An 18,690-nucleotide genomic window follows, 5' to 3' on the forward strand; every position below is an offset into this window, starting at 1 on the left:
CTTCCTGTCACTCAGCAGGGTGAATATGTTTCATCATATCTGCTAAAAGTGTTTAAAGGTCTCTGGTGGCCCAGGCTGGCCTCTGCCCAGGAAGTGCATCGATCCACTGACTCACACAGTAAAGGGATACTATCAGTATGCTCATGCCGTAGCTTGGCAAATGCAGGCCACAAGTCTCTATGTGGTATTCTTGTCCCCTAAGCGGTACAATCAACAGATGGGTAGACTTGGAGATAGGCCAGTGCTGCTAATGACACATAACTCTGGGATGCCCTGGACTGTAAGTCACCAGTAAGCAAGAACTAGCCTCTGTGACAGACAACAGAGCTTACTGTGTGACAGACAGTAGAGATCAGAAGAGGACTCCCGAAGGGAGGAAGTGACCAGGGGTGCACAGACTCAGAGGCAGGGATGGGTGGGCAGATGGGTTTCGGGGGTCCTTGCTTTGTCCCGTCCAGATACAGAGACCCCAATCCACTTCCCTCATTGCTCCTGTGTTTTGGAACCTTGGTTGTGAGGGTGGGGAGGTCTGTGGAGACCACACAATTCACCCTAGCCTTGCTCCTATGTGGGCCACACCCACCCTGAGGCCCTGACTTGAACTCAGGTTGCAATGGGATGCACTCATTGTCCATGCTTCAGGGATACTAGAATGGGCAGGGAGCTGTCTGGACCTTAGTGTGGGAAGTGCTGTCCATCCCCGTGTTGAGTGGGTGGGGCTGAGGGGACAGCCAGGATTTAGGGAGAAGAGAAATCAAAGAAAAGTCAGGCCACCCTAGAGAAGGACATTTACCAGTTTGTCTGAATGGACAGAGCCACACAGCACATAGCCTGGGTAGGTTGTAGTTAGCAGGTCAGACACAGGCTTTCCAGAGTAGCCCCTACCAAGCCAGGATACAGTATCAGACCCCGATGGCCTCAGTTTGCCACAGTGTCTCTTAGGGAAGACCCAGCCATACTGTTAAAGACAGGCAGACTCTGCTCTGGAGTGGAGGATGGCCAAGCAAGGGAGTTGCAATGTTCTCTGACTTGATTCCCTCCAGGTTGTCATTAACCCCAACTACGAGGTGCCAGAATCGGATTTCTCTAACAACATCATGAAGTGCAGGAGCCGCTACGATGGCTACCGCATCTGGATGTACAACTGTCACGTGGGTACGTTCCCTCGGCAGCCCCACCCTCCTCATGATGCTGAAGACACAGGACACAGCTGCCCTACTTTCTCCAAGAACCAGAAGCAACTAATCTGGGAGATGCTGGGAGTGCAGCCAGCATCAAATTCCTAGTTCAGAAAGAAAGCCAGAGATGCAGGAAGGCCTGGGTGGGGATTGGGTATTCACAGCCAGCCCTGGCCAAGGAAAAAGGCTGGTGCAGAACGGGCTGGCCTAGTAAGAGCAGACCCTGAGTCTATATAAGGGCTGGAGCTAAGGCCATCAATCAGTTCCTGTGACCTAAACTATGTAGGCCTCAGTTCATGGGCTTTGTGTATTGGGTTTTGCTGCTAAGCACTCTCCTGCCTCATCACCAATGACGAGTTTTTCCCTTGGGGAACAAGAAGGAAAACAGTTTTTGCCTTTGTTGGCATACGTCAGGCCTCAGTCCTGATGGCAGTGTCTGTTTAAACAGCCTAAGTTTGGCACGGTACCTGCCGAGTTCCTGGCTTGAGAGCTCACTAGTGCCCCCCTGGGGGAGGCTCCCTGGGGTCACCGCTGAGCCTGTACCTAATTCTGTCTCCTTGATGCCTGCTCTCCAGGTGGCGCCTTCAGCGAGGAGACAGAACAGAAGTTTGAACACTTCAGTGGACTTCTAAATAATCAGCTCTCTGTGCAGTAAAGAAGACCCTGGGCCAGGCATGACGGCTCATGCCTGCTATCCCTACACTCAGGCCAAAGCGGGAGGATTGCCACGAGATTTCCACTCCGGACATTAGATCGAACTTCAGTCTCAACAAAAAAAGAAGAAGAAAAAGAAAAAAAAAGACGAAAGAATGGAAGAAAAGAAAAATGACTTAATGGTCACCTACTGAGTTCAGGTGATCGTGTCTCCTGGCGGGAATACCAGTTGCTGTCTCCCGGCTAGCCAGCTCCGACTGTAGAAGAAAGGTGCTCCTTCATTCACCAGGCACGGCTGCGGGTCCCTGTCCTGAGGCCTCAGGGGCAGGGGCTTTGGCACGAGGCTATGGGAACTGGAAGGCAAGCTATGAGCAGGTTATCCCATTCAAGTTTTGGCATATCCTAAGTGTGACATCACCACGCTCTGCATAGATGGCCCATTTTCTTCTGGAGATGGGGCAGGTGTGAACTACGTAACTGCGGAGGTGGTCAAGCCGGCTTCCATTTTCCCCCTTCTTAGGTCATTTCTGGAAAACTTGAATATGAATATGTATTAAGTGTTTTTTTTTCTCATTGTACAAACTTCTTGACCAAATCAACTTGAGGAAGGCTTTATTTGGGCTCGTGGTTTGAGGACCCAGTGCATTGTCGTGGCAGAAAGGGCACTGCAGGGGAGCTTGCAGTGTCTGGTTTCAAACTCACTATCTAGCTGAGGATGACCTTGAACTTCTGATCCTCCTGTTTCTACCCCCAGAGTGCTGGGGATGAAACCCAGGACTTCACACATGTAAGGCAATGTGCTCTCTAACAATTATAGCTGCGTTTTCAGCACCCACCTTTCTCAGCTGCTTTAAACATGTGCGTGTTCTTTTCCTTGCCAAACTGCACATTTTTCTGTATCTTTCTGCTCCACCTGCTCATTTTTTTTAAAAAAAACTGTGGGCCTAAATAAGAGCAGTGAGCAGAACCATACATACCACAGCCTGAATGCTAGCCCGTCTTAAAATGTCCCCTGCCAAAGAAATTAGTCCATTGCTTTTAAGACCTACTCGAGTGCTCAGAACACAGGCAGGATACAGCTGGATTATTGCCAGGGTATAACAGGGCTGGCTTCTAGCTCAGTTCCAGATAGCCAGATACTCCAGGGCCCCACTGAATCCTCAGGCACCAGGCCTCCAATGTCCACATTTTTCTTGGCATTCTGGTCTTCCAGTCTCCCACCAGAATAGCCCACTCAGCTCTGTTCTCAGCACCCTAGGGCTTTTTGGACCCAGAATTCCAAACACCTCTAGATTCCTCTCTAAAACCTATTCCCAAAGCTCAAGAATCCGTGGCCAATACTAATCTTGTATTCGTCAATTCTCTCATTACTATGACAAAATGCTTGACAAGAGCAGGGTAAAGGAGGGTTACTTAGAGTTCAGAGTGTAGTCCATCCTAGTGGGAGAGGCATGGTGGCAGGTGCAGGGAGCAGGGGTCACATGGTGGCTACATTTAGGAAGCCGATTGGTGAATGCTGGTGCTTCATTTGCTTTCACCTTAGTATTCCGCCTCCAACCCTGGCCCAAGGAATGGTGCTAGCAGTGTCTTCCACTAAACCTCTTCCGGGAAGCACGCTCAGAGACCCACCCAAAGGTGTGTTTCCCGGGTGATTGTAATCCCGTCCAGGTGACCATCGAGGTTACCTATCATGACCTCTTCCAGTCAAACCAACTTCCGTATTCCAGGCAGTTAGAGCCACGCTTTAAAGTACAATAGCAAGACATGCATTCCAAGACTCCAAGGGGGATGACTGAAGATTTGGATGGCTCTGCCACAGGACAGGAAGAGAAAATCGTGGGGACATGGGAGGGGCCCTTCACCTCCAAGTCTGGCTGGAGCTCTTGCCAGCTGACAGTGCTGGCACAGATAACATTGTGACTGGTGCTAATATAGAAACAGTATTCATTTTATATAGAGATATTTCAAGTAGGAGCGTTAAAACAGCAAGGAATTATGACGTATAAATGGCCTTTCTCCTGTCCCCGCTGTAAACCTACAATCCCCTAGAACTTCACCAGAAACCCCATTTATAGTAAAGGGCGTATCTCAAGACCCTTGTGCTAGCCTCACGACCCATGGTTTCACCTTATCAGGGTACAGTCCTATCCAAGGCACCTCTGGAGCCACCCTATAATCTCACTATCAAGAAGGGGAAGAGGTTGGGAGTGGGACTTAGAAACCCATCAATAATACCAAAGGCTTCCAAACCCCTGTGTATAGCTAGTTCCTAAGACACGTAGGAACCATTGCCCTTTGAGAAGCCCCCACCCAGCTCTCAGGTGGGCCTTAATCTTTCCCTGAGCACCTCTTATTCCCTGTAACTTAAATTTATATTTAAAATATTTTAAATAAACTTTAACTCTGCTTCTTTCTGGCTCGTCTGAAGTTTCTTCTCTGCAGCAAAGTCAAGGACCCAGAGGTCTCTAAGGGGAAGGGGACCTCAGGCTGCTGTCGATGGTGCGGTCTCCTGCTGCACCACTAATGACAGGTCCGACTTGTGTCACCCTGCTTGTTGCTGCAACCATATACCCAGCAAGAGGAACTGAGGGGAGCTGCAACCATATACCCAACAAGAGGAACTTAGGGGAGCAAGGAGTTAGGTGTGTGGTTTGCGGGCAGGTGTAGTCTGAAGCTATGGCAAGAGGCATAGGGAGCTGCTTGCTCAAATCTCAGTGGCCTAGGAAAAGAGAAGGCCAACACTCATGTGACTTTCCCCCTTCAGTCTAGGACCCCAAGGCATGGGATGGTGCTACCCGTGTTCAGGGTGGGTCTTCCCTCCTCAGTTGGAGATGCCCTAGCAGACACACCCAGAAATGTGTCTCCCATGGGACTCGAGATCCAGTCAAATTGATGATAAAAGTTAGCCATCACACAGCCCTAATATATAATACCATTTTTTTCTTTTCTATACCTATGTAACTATTGTTGCTATGATCGTACCTGACAGAAACAATGTACAAGGAAGGAAAAGTGTTCATTTGGGCTCGTGGTTTGGTCCACTGTCAGCTGGCTCCATGTTCCTGAGCTCGCGAGACAATGTTAGTCTTAAATTATCGATTCAGCTATCAACTGGATTCTAGGTGATACCCATCAAACCCACCTCACCGCACATACATACCTGTAGGTTGCAGTGAAATGTTCCCTCTTTGTACCTAGGTTTCCTTCAAACCACTGCCCCTGGGTCCAAAGCTTCCTACATCTAGGAGTGCCATACATATTTTGTCTCACACTTTCAGGAAGGGTCCCTATGTCCTTCCAAAGTTCCCTGTGATCCGGAGGGCTCTCACAGTACAGGCTGCAGCCCTGAGAAGCAATCGGAGAGACCCGAGCAGCAGCTGAGGACAGCTGTGGCCCGTCTCCAACAGCTGCTGCTCACTGGAACTTAGGGAAGGACACAGCAGTGTGTCAGAAACACAGGACAGCTAGTCACAGGGCAGCTTCCCAGGGGAGGGTGTGCACTAGTCGAGTAGGGCTCCAGCCCTCCATAAGCAATCCTGTGTTAACAGTGTGTTGGCCCCCGCAAACACAGGACAGCTAGTCACAGGGCAGCTTCCCAGGGAGGGTGCACACTGGCCGAGCAAGGCTCCAGCCCTCCATAAGCAATCCTGTGTTAACAATGTGTTGACCCGGGGCTGGAGAGATGGTTCAGAGGTTAAGAGCATTGCCTGCTCTTCTTAAAGGTCCTGAGTTCAATTCCCAGCAACCACATGATGGCTCACAACCATCTATAATGGGGTCTGGTGCCCTCTTCTGGCATGCAGGCATACACACAGACAGAATATTGTATACATAACAAATAAAATAAATATTAAAAAAAAAACAGTGTGTTGACCCCCCGCAAACCTGAGATTAACAGTGATCCCAAACTCCAGAGTGGGCCACAGTGTTTCCAATACTACACCCAAGACTGGAGAGAGGCGAGCACCCTCCCGTCCTACAAGGATGTCCCTGGATCTGTTTGAGGGGACACCTGGCATGCACTCAAGTCTCGCCTCTTGGCTGTGTTCCAGCTTACTTAGAAGGAGCCCTTTTGTAATCCACATCTGCAAATAATGCCTCAGCACTGCTATGCCCACAGCTGCGCACAGCTGCCCACAGCAGAAGATGGCAAGCTGGGGTTTCTGAAATAGGGAGCAAGTACCACGTACTCCCCGAACACGGCCACCTGTGCACAAATGCCCCTGAAGTTAAGATGGGATCCTCTCGGCAAGGTGACCTGATGGTCGATAACCATGGTTAAGAGACGGGACAGCGCCCTCTAGCGTCCCTCAAGACCACACTTGGATGCAATCAACACAACTTTAAACCTTTATTTCTTTTCAATTTCTGGGACCAGCTCAACAAAAGCCTACCGTGCCCCACAGCAGCTCCAGCGGGGACAAGGGGCAGTCCTTGGGTCTGTGGAGGCCTGTGTGGTGTTGGGGCCCAGCCTAGTCTGGACAGCTGGCTGTGGGACCTCAAGACGGCAGGAGACTAGGGGCAGCAGGCAGCTCTTTCTTTCTGTTGTGTTGGAGTCCCAAGGCCCGGGCCACCAGCCTGCGGGCCACCGCCGAATCTGTCTGTGGCCTCTCCTTCGCTAGCTGCAGAAGCTCTGAAAGGAAGAGTCAGGGGGTGGGACTTGGGTTCGAGGTCAGGGATGTCTCTCCTCTGGGTGACAGAGCAGCCTTGAAAGCCAGATGAGGGTCAGCCCATGTCTAATGGTATGGAGCAGAACTGGGGCCCCACAGCAGCCAGGGGTGCCTGTGAGAGGGCCCCAGGCCTATATTTCTGCCTCTCTGTGGGACCTGACACAAACTGACCCCTCCTGTCAACCTGGTTCATCGTGCAGTGGGGATGAGGAGGAACAAACCCAGCATCTCCTTGCTCTCTCTGTGAGGCCCTTTGGAAGAAAGCACTCAGGACAGGACACCTGGACCGTTGGACATAAAGACGGGATATTGTTTCTAAGAGCCCAGGACAAGGCCACGTCACCATTCACAGTGGCACGGATATAGCTTTGGTAGACCTCCCTTGGGCCCATGCTGCTGGTTCCAACTTTGCTATCATAGAAACTCCTCTTAGAGCCTCCATCATGCTTTCTGGAAGAGGAAAGGGAGGGAGCTCACAGTGGGCATCCAGCTCCTGTACAGGTGCGGTAAGTCACAGAACCAAGGTCCCACCTAGGGCTGATCCCAAGACCCAAGCACTTTTGACCCTTCCGGAGGACAGTCTTCAGGGCCCTCTGGAAGGAAGATGGGCTTTTCCTAGATCAATGACCAGAGGAAGGGCAAACGCACATGGTACCTGACCCTAGGCCTTCTCCGGGCTTAAGGGACGCTGAGCCCCGCTAGCTACTATAGTACAGACTCTTGAAGAGCAGGGGAATAAAGAAGGGAAAACAAACCAAACACAAATGCACACACAGCCTCCCCATGGAGGGCCAGGCTTCCCTTACTTGGTCTCTGCAAGGCTTTGAGCTTCGACTGCTTGGTTCCTTGTGTGAGCGGCCGGATCTTGAGCATGGAGAAATCCTTGGCCAGGGCCTCAGCAGCTGGAGAAAGAAGAGGCGTCTGGGGTGATGCTTGTGCTATGTGAACCCCCTCCCCCCGACACACACAGGGGTCTGGAGTACAAGCATTATCCCAAACTGCCACAGCGACTCTAGATATCCCAGTCCCAGCTGCTCGGCCGGATCGACCTCAGTAAAGGTGACAGTGTCACCGTGTGCCCAGATCCATAAGGAACTGTACAGTGGGCACTGTCTGTGCTGTCAGATGATGTCCCAGCCCAGTGTTCAGATACTCACAGCAAGATGGGCAGGCTCTACTACGAAAGTCAGAACTTAGAGCAGACTCTCCTTCTATGCCCCAAGACCCCCTGGGACTCCAGTACTCCCTGCACCACCACACTGAGCTAAGGCGCACTTGACACCAGGACATAGCAGATGTGTAATCTGGACAAAGAGACCAAAGCCGGGGCATGATGAACTCTTGCTATACTATTTATGGCAGGCCCAGGAGGCAGTACCCCAGTGTACTGGCTGGTTCTGTGTCAGCTTGACACAAGCTAGAGTCATCAGAGATGAAGGAAACTCAGTTGAGGAAATGCCTCCCTGAGATCCAGCTGTAAGGCATTTTCTGAATTAGTGATCAATGGCGGAGGGCCCAGCCCATGGTGGGTGGTGCCATCCCTGAGCTGGTGGTCCTGAGTTCTATAAGAGAGCAGGCTGAGCAAGCCAATAAGGAGCACCCCTCTATGGCCTTTGTATCAGCTCCTGCCTCCAGGTTCCTGCCCTGTTTGAGTTCCTGTCCTGACTTCCTTCAATGATGAACAGCAATGTGGAAGTGTAAACCCTTTTCTCCCCAACCTGCTCTTTGGTGATGATGTTTCATCGCAGCAATAGAAACCTTATCTAAGATACCTAGTCAGAGCTTATTCTTCCGTAGTCCTCAGTGGCCACTGACCTTTCTTCCAACCTCCCTTCCAAGGGCTCCCTCCCCATCATTCCCTCTGCTCCTCCCCATCCTTAACTTTAGATTTTACAAGGACCAGGCTAAACCCAAGCAGGGTACTCCCAGCTCTGATGTGCAGGGTCTTATTTAAATGGAATGACAGGAACAGCATGGGACAGTTGCTGAAGGGGAGGCTGCATGGTGCTCGAGCTTCCACAGTGAGAGGCCTGCAATCCCCCATAACCCCCGGCATTCTGGGGGGGGGCAGGGGTGATGGACCCCACAACTGAGGCTGACATAAAAACTGAACGACAAGGCACCTGCTTGCATCCTGTGCTAAATGCCTGTGAGCCACAGCAACACCTGATGCCTTTCTTCAGTTTGGAGGACCTATGGCTTGGCCCATGCCTCCTGTTCAGCAAATGTCACGGATCCTACCTAACACCTCTGTACTGAAAGTGCCAACAGAAAGAGGAAAGGCCAAAGCATTTCCCAGGCCACAGCCCCTGGCACCCAGACTGTGGTTCAGGCTCGCTGAGAGCCGAGCCCATGGGCTGAAGGTAGTCTAGACCTGGATATAGATGATGCTCCACCTAGGGGACCCAGGCACCTCTGCTCTCAATGGAGGCCAGAGAAGGAGCAGAGCCCGACAGGAAGCCACCTTACCTGAGGCCTGGCAGGGAAAGATGCCGATGGCGTGAGTGTCATCCACCCACTGGATCTTGAACCCCTTCTCTCTGTGTGGGGAGAGGACATGGGAGCTCACAAAAGCCAGTGCTCAAGACCCTTCCCCTTGGATCCTGCAGACCAGATCCCTCCCATCTCAAGCCCTGAGACAAAGCTATCTCCTCTGTTAGAAGGGATCACTGGCACACTTTCTCACTAGAGCATAAGTCAGCTGCAGAAAGACCCAATGCCACCCTGCAAACAAGTCAACATCTGGGACAGAATGAGACAGTACTGGAAGGCTCATATAGCCCAAAGCAAAGAGTGGTGACAGCTGCCCAGATACTGTCATTGTCAGGCTGGGCATGGGCTCTGAGTAAGAGAGCTAAAAGGTTTATATGTGGTAGGAGAGGAGGGAGGTCCAAACAGGCATATCAGGGACATGGCTCTGGCTGGCCCTCTCCCTGTTCCTCAGGAAGCCAGCACGAACTGTGTGCCTAGGGGGAAGCTAGAACCAGTTTCAGAATGGCCCTACTCCTCTAGTGGCACGGCCCACTCAACAAGGGATCAGTGGTGACCTTCTGGGGCCGAATAGTTAGAGACAGCTGAAAAAGTAAACTGCCACCCTCTCGGCTGTCCCCTCAGCACGGGTGTAGAGGACAAGAGACAGAGATATGGAAAACAGTGTCAGAGAGGAGGGCCAGGAGTAAAGGGGCTTTGTTTTATTTTTATTAGATTTATTTTATTTTATGTGTATTAGTGTTTAGGTTAAATGTGTACCACATGCATGCCTGGTGCCCAAAAATCTCCTGGAACTGTAGTTACCAATGATTTTGAGCTACCATGTGGGTGTTGGATCCCAAACCCTGGTCCTCTACAAGAACAGCAAGTGCTCTTAACCTCTGAGCCATCTCCCCTGCCCCAGAAAGGGGTTTTTAAAAAGCCCACATAGGTAAAGCAAAGACAAATGGAAAAAAATGCAAATAAGGAAAAAAAAAAAGAAAAAGAAATGGCAGATGGTTGCATCCATGGGAATCTGGGGGAAGCCAAGAAGTCCTATCTCTTGAGTGTATCCCTCCAGGCTACATCAGACCTGCTCCAGCCAGGCACCCCCATAAATAATTGTTATACAGGATGGCCCTCAGGCTATGGGAGGCCCACTGACCCACTGGCACATGGACAACTGTGTCCTGAGACTGGTAAAAGGCCTTGGGGTCCCAGCAAGGGTGTGTACACGCAGACTTTGACCCAGGTCTAGGTGGGTGCTCAAACACCAACCCTTCCCCTCCCTCAGTCAGAGCCATCAGGCTGACCTGCCTCAGAGCAAGTAGCCCAGACATCAACAACTCCCCCAGCCTTCGGTTCTGGGGCAAGCAGGGAAGGGCTACCCTAGCATCTCCCAGGCCCCCCACCTTTCCTACTCACTGGAACTCAGAGAAGATGGCCAGCAGGTCCTCAGTCTTGAGTGTTGGCTTAAAGTCATAGATCTCCACCACGTGGGCCAAGTCCCTCTCCCCAGGTAGCTCCTCTGCAAAGGAGGATGTGTCCAGGTGGATCTTCTCTACCTCGATCTCCTTTTCGGTCAGGTTGGCTGTGATCTGGGAGCAAAGAGACCCTTTGGCAAGGGAAAGCTACGACACACAGGATCCCCGCCCCCCAACCCTGTCATGCTGTCCAATCTGATAGTTCTGGGAGAGGAGTCTGCTTGGTAGGAATCTGGTTATGGCAGCTTGATTTCTCAGAACGTAGGTGTTTTAGGGGATGGTGTTTGGTTTTATGGAGTCCCCACTAGATGACTCCCAACTGCGACCACTGTGTTTCACTGTGTTGAAAAGTGCATCCTATATACTACATACCCCTTTTACAGATGGAAACATAGAGGGGCAATGAGTTAAGTAGTTTGCCCAAAATTGCATAGTCTATAGGGGAAAAAAAGCTGGACAAAGCAAGTATCTTTATTTTCCTTACTAAAAATATGATATTCTCAAAGACTGTGCATAAAACAGCAATCAAAGATACCCAGCCTCTCAATTGGTCCAAAGTCAATGTGAGGGGCAGGCACATGGTCTCAAGAAAACACAATTTGTAAGGCAGAGCTCCAGGCAGGAGGGTGATTTTCTCGAACAGAGAGCCATGCGCCTGTGAGGCTTATGTTTCCACCACCTTGTGATGTATACACTACTTTTCTTCATGTGAGGAAACGACTTCAAAAAGCAAATGACTTGTTCAGGGCTGACCATCTCCTAAACGGTCTGACCGAGACCCAACTACACCGTTCCTTCTCCAGGTTCCCAGCCTTCTATTACCCAACACCCAGGCCTGAGCCATTTTTCATACATCCCATTAGCACAGCTCCTCCCTCACCTCCAGCCCAAGGCCCTTCTCCCATACCCCTGAGGCCACACCCACCTCACCTCCGCCCTCCCTTTTCTGGGTTCAAGAGCCTCATCACCTCCTGCAGCAGCTCACTGAAATCGTCTTGGTGGGTGTCATCATCCTCTTCCTTTTCCTCCTCATCCATCTTTTCTTCTTCTTCATCCACCTTCTCTTCCTCCTCCACCTTCCCTTTCTGCTCATCCGGCTTCTCTTCCTCCTCCTCCACCTTCCCTTTCCACTTGCTTACATCCTCTTCTTCCTGACCCACCTTCTCTTTCTCCTCTCCCTCTCCCTTTTCCTCCTCTTGGTCCACCAGACTCTGCACCAGACGACTCCTACTTTCCTCCTCCTCCTCCAAGGCCAGCTGTGGGCTGGACCCCTGCTGCACGGCTGTCTCCACCCCTTGCTCCTTCTCAGAAGGATTCTGGGAGGGCTCAGGGTCAGCCAGCTCCAGCGGAGAATGATTTGCATAGCCCAAATCAGCGCTCTTCAGGAGCTCGGTTCCCTGAGTCACCAACGTGGGAACTGCCTGGTCAGCTTCAGGGTCCCCAGCCCCCCTAGGCTCTTCTGAAACTCCACCAGCTGGGGCCTCTCCCCTGAGGCCTGGGATGGAGGGTGCTACCGGTTCATCTTGCCTGCGTCGCACACGGGGCACATACAAAGGTTGATCCGGTTTCCGTCCACGATGCCACCGGCCAGGAGGAGCACCTCGAGGACCAGCAGCTCCTCCCTGATGTGAGGTGTACCGGGGAGCACGGTACTTGCTGGGATGGGAGGCAGGAGGGCAGCAGGGACCAGAGGGGCCATCTGAACTGGGTATCCTGGAGTAGGAACAGAAGATTCAGAGCATGTCTGAGTCTACAGCAAAATGACTTAATGGAGCCACCTCTCATTCAGGCACGACACTGCCAAGTCAGCATTAAGCAAAGGTCACAACCAAAATGACCCTCAAAGGAATCTCTTACAAAGGCACTGTGGCAAAGGCAAAAATGCCATGCCTGACACACCCCAAGGGGCTCCCTCCGGAACATTACAATCAAATTAGTGGGTGCTGAATTTTCGGTTACATACGAAAGCCGGCTAATGCTTGCATTTAGGAGCTGTTATCAGGATCAAAGTGACAATGATAAGACGTCCTGCTGTGAGATACACATGGGACTAGGGATGACTACAGGCTGACAGACTCTTCCCCTGAACCAAGGTCTCTCTGCAGCACACGCTCACAAAGAGAGAGGTGCAGACCCTACCCTCACTAGTCCAGCTTGTGTGCACTCTCTTCCTCTGGCCCAGCATGAACGGCTGATTTAGCCAAGTCAGCTACATCCCCGATGAAGCAAAAGACAACCCAGACTTCACACGACTGGGGGTTCCTGGCCCTGGTTCCTACCAAGTTCTACCTTCCTGACTAGACCAACCACTACAAAAAACAATTGCTGAGAACCCTGTATGCGGTAGGAAAACACACCTGATGTCCAGGTGACAGACGACGGTCCTCCTCTTCCAGCCCTCCCCAACAGAGAAGCTGCTCAAGAGATCAAAAGTCTCTGCTGTTCTATGGATCAGGTACCGCAGGCGGCTGGAGACTGGGGGGAAAAGGAGGACCCTGGGAAGGAACCAAACCGAGTATTTAGCCAAGGCTGCAGGTCCAGTTTCTGGACCTGATTCCCACGGAGGCCACTCCCAGGTTTGTGGTGGCTTAACACTGTGCCCAAGCCGGTCCCTGGCTAATTGCAAAGTAGATCACAGGGAGCTACAGTTCCCATCATTCCTAAGAGAGTGGGTACTTTTGCTTGAGTGGGATGACGCTCGTTTACAAAGGAAAGATGTGGCTGGATAAGGCGGCAGAGGCTAAAGTCTCAAGTCAGGAAGGGCCTGGCCGATGGTCCAGTCAGCTACCTGGGCACAGAACCTGGGAGAGGGGCAAACCCTGCCCTTCCTAACATTAAAGTCTCCCTCCTAGTTCCCCGTACTTGGAAAGCTGTTTCTGCAACAGGAAGCGATCCAGTTCCTCCTGGACCCGGTGGACAAAGTCATTTTCGGCCGAGGAGAGGAAGACACCGTCCAAACAGAGAAGGGCCAGGGTGACAGATGGCAGAGCCTGTAGGGTCGGTGGACAAGATCGGGATAAGAAAATAGGCCTGAAGAGCGCCCACAGCCCACGAGTCGGTGCGGCAAGGTCTTCGGTGACTTTTGAATCCCTGGCCTTCGTGGGGTCCGACGGGAGGCGTGTGAGTGCGGGGCCGAGGGCGCTCACGTCCGAGGCTGGACTGGGTCCTCCGCTCCCAGCGCCGCTCTGCCTAGCGCTACCCGGGTTTTCCAATTCACGGGCGCTGCCCACTGAAACGCCCCGCGACACCCAGCCGCCCTTCCCAGGCGCGATCAGGGGTCCCAGGAGAGAACCTCCAATACCTGAAGCACTCACTCACCGCGGCAGCCCGGAAAGTGGCCGCTGCGCTGAGTCCTCCGCCCCCCTGCTCCACAACGGGCTCAGCGCCATCGTGCGGCCGGGAGGAGGTATCGCACCCACTTGCCGCAGAGGGGCGTGTTCCTGTCCTGTTCAGAGGTGGGGTTGGGGCACCGCGCTAACCCAAAAGTCACAGGGCTTCTCCCGCAAAGACGCGACTAAGTGATTAGACTCTTAAGAAAATGGAGGCCCAATGGAGGGTGAAATGACTTATCTAGAGTTACACAAGTCAAAAGTGGTTCTGATTCCAAAATCATTTATAGCGGTATATTATTTGTATTTTAATAAATAAATCTTTCAACCAACCCGAAAACCAGAAAAGCAAGGCAATCAAGCTACTAGAGAAGTCTTACCCTCTACCAAGGCTGTGTGACTCTAGACTAAGCAGTCGAAGCCTCTCTTCTCCTCATTTTATACTCTCTAGAGCTGGGATTAAAGGTGTGTGACTCCCTAGAACTAGGATTAAAGGTGTGAGCCACCACTACCTGTATTTGTTTCTGCATTGATCTTGTGTAGCCCAGGGTGAGTTTGAACTCACAGAGATCCTTCTGCCTCTGCCTCCCAAATCCTGGGATTAAAGGTGTATGTCACCATGATCTGACCTTTAGCGACTTTAGCTTTGCCTCTGGTCATCAGGAAAGATTGATTTATTAAAATACAAATAATACACCACTATAATTATTACTTTTTCTTCTAGAATCAATTAAGCTCATTAGACACTCATGAATAACTACTACATGCTAGCTAGTGGTGGCATTATATATTTCTAAGTCTAGAGTCCCTTGACCTGGTACCTAACGGAGGTAGAAAGAAGGAAAAGGGAGGCTGGAGCTGGGGAGATGGCTTAGGGGTTAGGAGGGCCCGCTGCTCTCCGGCTCTAGCTCCCAAAGACACCAGCACATGGACACACACGTGGCACACATATAAGTAAGTAAATAAATCTTTCCTTTTAAAGGACTGGAAAGATAAGAGCTATTAAGAGCACTTATTGCTCTTGAGGAGACCCAGGTCCAGTTCCCAGTGCCCACACGGTGGCTTAGAACCATCGTAACACCAATTCCACGGGACCCAACACCCTTTTCTGAACTCCACCGGCACCAGGCATACAGATGGTGTTGTGTGTAAATACAGACAAAGAAAAACAATCACACACATTTTTAAATTTCTAAGCACTGTATCTAGAATCTTTCCCCCTCCATCGCTCCTCCTTATTCAATGAGAGACCTTCAGACCTCTTGTCACATAGAGACACCCTACTAACGAGATGTGCTCCACATGGGTAACTGGGTTCAGTGGCTGCTCATATGCTGAAATGCGTGTCAAAATCTAAAACTAGCCTGTTTGGCAAACCACTGCTTATAGATATACTATCATTAAGATTTCACACCTTAGCCAGTCAGCGGTGGCACATACCTTTAATTCTAGCCCTCGGGGGCAGAGAGAACTGGATTTACAAATTCCGGGACAGCCAAGGCTAAATGTAGCAACCCTGTCTCCAAGAAAAAAGAATCAACGTCTTTAGAGTATTGATACAATAACCAAGAGTCAGGCACAGAAACCAAAAGTTTGATAAAATTAGGTGAATCTGGTCAGAGAGAGACAGAGAGAGAGAGAGAGAGAGAGAGAGAGAGAGAGAGAATGGTATTTTACCCAAAATAGGAGGCATGGTTGAAAGATTAAAGATCAAATCCAAGCTACATGGGGTTGCACTCTGCTCCTTGGTCCCCTACTGGAGGGGTGTCAGAGAAGGAGAAGGTAGGAATAAGGTCCGGGACCTTCCTGTGACGCAGAGGAATTATACATATTATGTATAAAGAGTAAAAGTCAATTCACCAAGAAGTTCTAAAACTGAAAGCACCAAACAGTAGGCTCACAAAACATACAGCCAAAGCTCATATAACACCAACATCAAATGATGTTACAGAAAACAAGTAAACAAATGGCTGATGCTGATTATGATAAACAAATAAATTTCCTTTGTGTTAGTATTCAGGCATCTGTACTGGCCTGCCCTTCGGGTTCTGACAGGATATGTCCTCAGCTGCAGCCACTAAGAGCACTTCTTGTGCACATTCACTATGACCCTTCTAAAAGGTGGGGCTTGCCCATCTCCCTCTTTTCCATCTCTCTCCCTCCTCCTTCCCCTTCTTTCTTTCTTCCTTCCTTCCTTTCTTTCTTTCTTTCTCTTTCTTTCTTTCTTTCTTTCCCTTCCTTCCTTCCTTCCTTCCTCCCTTCCTTCCTTCCTTCCTTTCTTTCTCTTCTGTCACTCTTGTTACTAGGAACCAGTCTCTGCCCCCCACCCCGTCCATCCTCTCTCTTCTTCCAATAAACCTCCTATGTGAGCCCTGCCGTATGATGTGATTCCTTTCTGCCAATCTTTAAAGAAATCATAGCACTTTGGGATTGGGAGAGATGGGTCAGTGGTTAAGAGCCCTTCTAGAGAACCTTACTTCAGATCCCAGCACTCACAGTAGGCTTCTCACAGCTACCTGTGACTTCAGTTCCAGGGATCACTGAGCTTCATAGGCACCTGTCCCACACGTGTACACATACACATGTACACATAACTAAAAATAAAGTAATCATGTTAAGTTTCCTCTGATTGTAAAATCACGTGTGTGTGTGAGAGAGAGAGACAGAGACAGAGAGACAGACAGAGAGAGAGAGACAGAGAGAGACAGAGAGTGTCTGTGTCTGTGTTTAGTGCTTTAGGTAGAAACCAAAGAGGGGGAAATGGAGTGCCACGTACATTTCTCTAGCAATTCATAAGCCAGGCGACAGAGAAATAATGTCCATGGAATTTTAAAGGAAATAAATGTTAACACCAGAAAGTTCTAGAAGCTGTGGTGTCAGTAGGCAGTCTCAGATCTGCAGCCGCATGGAAACAAGTTGAGCCTTCCCTCTTGGCCTCACGTGGAGGGGACAAGGCGTGTAGCTGGGAGACACCTTTCACCTGCCATGCCCAGCTCATCTCCCACGCCTTTTAGTAAAATCCACAAAGAGCTGCAAGTTTTTTCTCTAATGGCCTAGTCAATTTATTCAAGGATAGAGTCAACAACTGGTCACCGTGATAAAAGCAGACTTCCCTCCTCCTGGCCTGGTGCTTTCTCTACTTCTCCTTTTCCATCCATAAATTAGTATTCATTCTCATTTTTCAATTCATTGATAAGAATTTAATGATGGCCTCCTTGGTGGGTATACTTGTGACTTGGTGCTATAGCTTGAAAATGTTTTATTCCTGGAGAGATGGCTCAGCAGTTAAGAACACGGGCTTAGATTCTGTGCCCAGCACCCACATGTCAGCTCAAAATCATCCATAGCTCCAGTTTCAGGGGACTTAACACTCTCTTCTGACCTCCTGGAAAATTTGGTGTGAATGTGGTGTACAGACAGTCATGTTGACAAAACATTTAGGCATATAACAAAATGAATAATGAAAAAAATTTTTTTGAGACAGGGTCTTTCTGTGTATCCCTACCTATCCTGGAACTCACTCTGTAGACCATGCTGGCCTTGAACTCACTGAGATATGCCCGCCTCTGCCTCAAGTGCTGGGATTAAAGGTGCCACCACCACCTGACTTTGAATAAATCTTTAATAAAAAAAAAGTAGAGTGATTGTAGAAGAACTTGTTTCACCTTTGTTCTCCGTAGGTTCGCGCGCGTGCATGCGTGCACACGTGCGCACACACACACACACAAAATGGGAATAGAAACAGCTTGAAAATTTTGATAAGATCAAAATTGTGTGGTGTGTGTACCTACCTGTTCGTCCAGGGGTTTTGCAGTGTCTGTATGATATATTTGTGGGGTGTGTGTGGAAGGGCTACGAAGTGGTATGTGTGCATAGTGTTCGTGTGTGTGAGAGAGTGTGTGTGTGAAACTAAATTATCGCTGAAGTCTCAAGAGGTGGCTGAGTGGGTAAAGGTGTTTGCTGCCAAGTTTGACAACCCCAGTTTGATCACTGGGACTCACACCACCGAAGGAAAGAAGTACCCCAAACTATCTTCTCCTCCCTACCTGTGGACTGTGGCATGTACACACACACATACACAAAATCAGTCTTAAAATCATTATTGATTGTAGAATACTTTTTAAACCTCCAAATCCAAGAAAATCAGTTATGAATACTTGTAAGCAAGAGATGTCCCCCAGAAATGGGACTGGGGTGTGGCAAAGCAGATTATTTACTATTTTCCCTTTGCTGTGTTGAGTGCCTCTGTGGATCAGCACAAAGCTTAGGGAGGAAGGGTTTGTGCTTTAAGAAGGGACATGTTTGTCATGGCACAGAAGGCATGGTGGCAGAAGTGTGGGAAGCTGGTCACAGTTGGATAGCAGACAGAAAACAGGAAGTGGCTGGGCTAAAACAACCACAAAGTCCACCCTTAAAGACCCATTTCCTCCAGGACGACTCCAACTCTTATAGGCTACACAGTCTATCAAACCAGCACTGTCAGCTGGGCACCAAGTGTTTAAACACAGGAACCTGTGCGTGTGTGAGAACGCATGCGCATGTGTATGTGGGGGTCACTTCACATTCGGAATACAACAGCAGAGATCGGGAAGACTGTAGGGAAAGAGTAAAAGCAGGAAAGGAAGGGCTGGGAAAAACAGAGGGGCCAAAGGGAGAAGCCAATGAAGAGTCCACCCTTCCCCATTCTACCTGACTATCCTCTGTGGGTATCATCAAAATCCCAGACGGTTTTTCTGTTGTCCCTCAGTTTCTAGGAGACCACTGCCCCAGCCAGGCCTGAGTTCTAGATCTTCTTAAAGGACCAGAGTAAACAGTGTGTGGTGTTACTTGCGTGTCATTCCAACACTTAGGAGGTAGGTAGGAGGATCTACCATGTGAGGCCAGTCACAGACTGTGCGAGCTCACC

At 50.1% G+C, this 18,690-nt stretch overlaps 2 protein-coding genes across 5 annotated transcripts in view; one reads left to right on the top strand and one right to left on the bottom strand.

Annotated features, from left to right (window-relative positions):
- Positions 1-4,242, top strand: part of Loxl2 (lysyl oxidase like 2) — an 86,907-nt gene extending 82,665 nt beyond the window's left edge. For all 4 annotated transcript variants that reach the window (XM_087912196.1, XM_087912197.1, XM_087912199.1 and 1 more), the window contains exons 13-14: positions 1,044-1,155; positions 1,754-4,242. In XM_087912196.1, the coding sequence (XP_087768322.1) occupies positions 1,044-1,155; positions 1,754-1,833 (192 nt within the window). In that variant the 3' untranslated portion in view covers positions 1,834-4,242. The remainder of the gene's footprint in view (positions 1-1,043; positions 1,156-1,753) is intronic.
- Positions 4,243-6,159: 1,917 nt separating this feature from the next.
- Positions 6,160-18,512, bottom strand: R3hcc1 (R3H domain and coiled-coil containing 1). Its single transcript, XM_048422296.3, has 8 exons — positions 18,474-18,512; positions 13,318-13,445; positions 12,813-12,950; positions 11,424-12,168; positions 10,397-10,569; positions 8,972-9,042; positions 7,309-7,404; positions 6,160-6,465 (listed from the first exon to the last, which is right to left on the bottom strand). The coding sequence occupies exons 1-8, from the start codon at positions 18,495-18,497 to the stop codon at positions 6,332-6,334; spliced, it is 1,509 nt and encodes a 502-aa protein (XP_048278253.3). The 5' UTR covers positions 18,498-18,512; the 3' UTR covers positions 6,160-6,331.
- Between the last annotated feature and the right edge of the window lie 178 nt (positions 18,513-18,690).

Source organism: Myodes glareolus, chromosome 12 (genome assembly GCF_982192425.1).
Source record: "Myodes glareolus chromosome 12, mMyoGla1.1, whole genome shotgun sequence".
NCBI classification, from domain to species: Eukaryota; Metazoa; Chordata; class Mammalia; order Rodentia; family Cricetidae; genus Myodes; species Myodes glareolus.